The 1,044-nt window shown below is 51.7% G+C and overlaps 1 protein-coding gene across 1 annotated transcript in view; it reads right to left on the reverse strand.

Moving 5' to 3' along the window:
• The window catches only part of LOC103213370 (NACHT, LRR and PYD domains-containing protein 12-like), a gene marked incomplete at its 5' end in the record, with an annotated part of 9,703 nt that overhangs the window by 2,771 nt on the left and 5,888 nt on the right, over nucleotides 1-1,044 (reverse strand). Inside the window, one exon of the mRNA XM_007959175.1 lies at nucleotides 446-616. Coding sequence (XP_007957366.1) covers nucleotides 446-616 — 171 coding nt within the window. The remainder of the gene's footprint in view (nucleotides 1-445; nucleotides 617-1,044) is intronic.

The raw sequence follows: 1,044 nt of genomic DNA on the forward strand, positions 1-1,044 counted from the left end.
TTTTCTCCCTCTCTGTCCAGGACGTCCTATTGTGGGCCCTTTCAGAGCCATCAGCAGTGGGACTTGGGCACCATCTAGTTCTTCTGGTCTCAGGTAATGGAAGCTGGGCTTTACGTGGTCCTTTAGTCAAGATTCCTTGAATCTTGGATTGTCTTCACTCCTCTTTGCTCCAAACTGTCATTGAATTCTAGAAGTACAATCCCTGTATGGTGAAGGTTTGGGGGTGTATGTTTTTACCACTGAAAAATAGACAGCACAGCAGAAGGGCATCCCAGAAAGAAAGACCTGCCTGTGCAAAGGTCCTGAGGCAGGAAAATCTTTGAAGGGAGACTGGTGTGGCTGCAGCCCAGGAGAAGGGGAGCGGGAGCGTGGCCCCAGGAGCCCAGGGAGGAGGGCAGGCTGTGGGTCTGGCCTCTTACTGATGGAGAACAATGTGGTAACTCACCGGAGAGTCTGAAGTTTGCATGTGGGGTGGCTGAGCCCCACACACAGCAGCTGCACCCCGGGGTCCCCCAGGTCATTGAGGCTCAAGTCCAGCTCTCTCAGGCTCTGATTGACACTGAGAGTGGAGGCCAGGTCTTCACAGGCCGCAGCAGTGAGCTGGCAAATCTTCAACCTGCACAGAATCCAATGCAACACATATTATGGGGGTGTTTTCTCCATGGTACTTGTCGGGGGCTGACTTGTGTCCTCCAGAAATAAGTGTCAACTTGGCTGGGCCATGATTCTCGGTGGTTTGGCAGTTGTGCCATGATTTTATTTGGTAGTTAGGTCATGATGTGATCAGCACCATGATGGGATCTGATGTGACCAGCCAATCTGTTCTAAAGGGATTAGGTGGGGCGCAACACCCTCCCTCTAGTCCTAGCCTGATCTAATGTTAGCGGAGTTCCTTGGGGTGTGGCCTGCATCATTTTTTTATCCTACAAGAGATGAAAGGAGAGATAAGTGAGCATAGAGAGAGGGACCTCAGTGCCAGGAAGAAAGACCAGGAAGAAGGACAAGGAGTGGAGTGCACCCTGTTAATGAGGGTCCCTGCGCTGT

Source organism: Orycteropus afer, unplaced genomic scaffold (genome assembly GCF_000298275.1).
Source record: "Orycteropus afer afer isolate SDZICR_OR568_19922 unplaced genomic scaffold, OryAfe1.0 scaffold01755, whole genome shotgun sequence".
Classification (NCBI taxonomy): Eukaryota; Metazoa; Chordata; class Mammalia; order Tubulidentata; family Orycteropodidae; genus Orycteropus; species Orycteropus afer.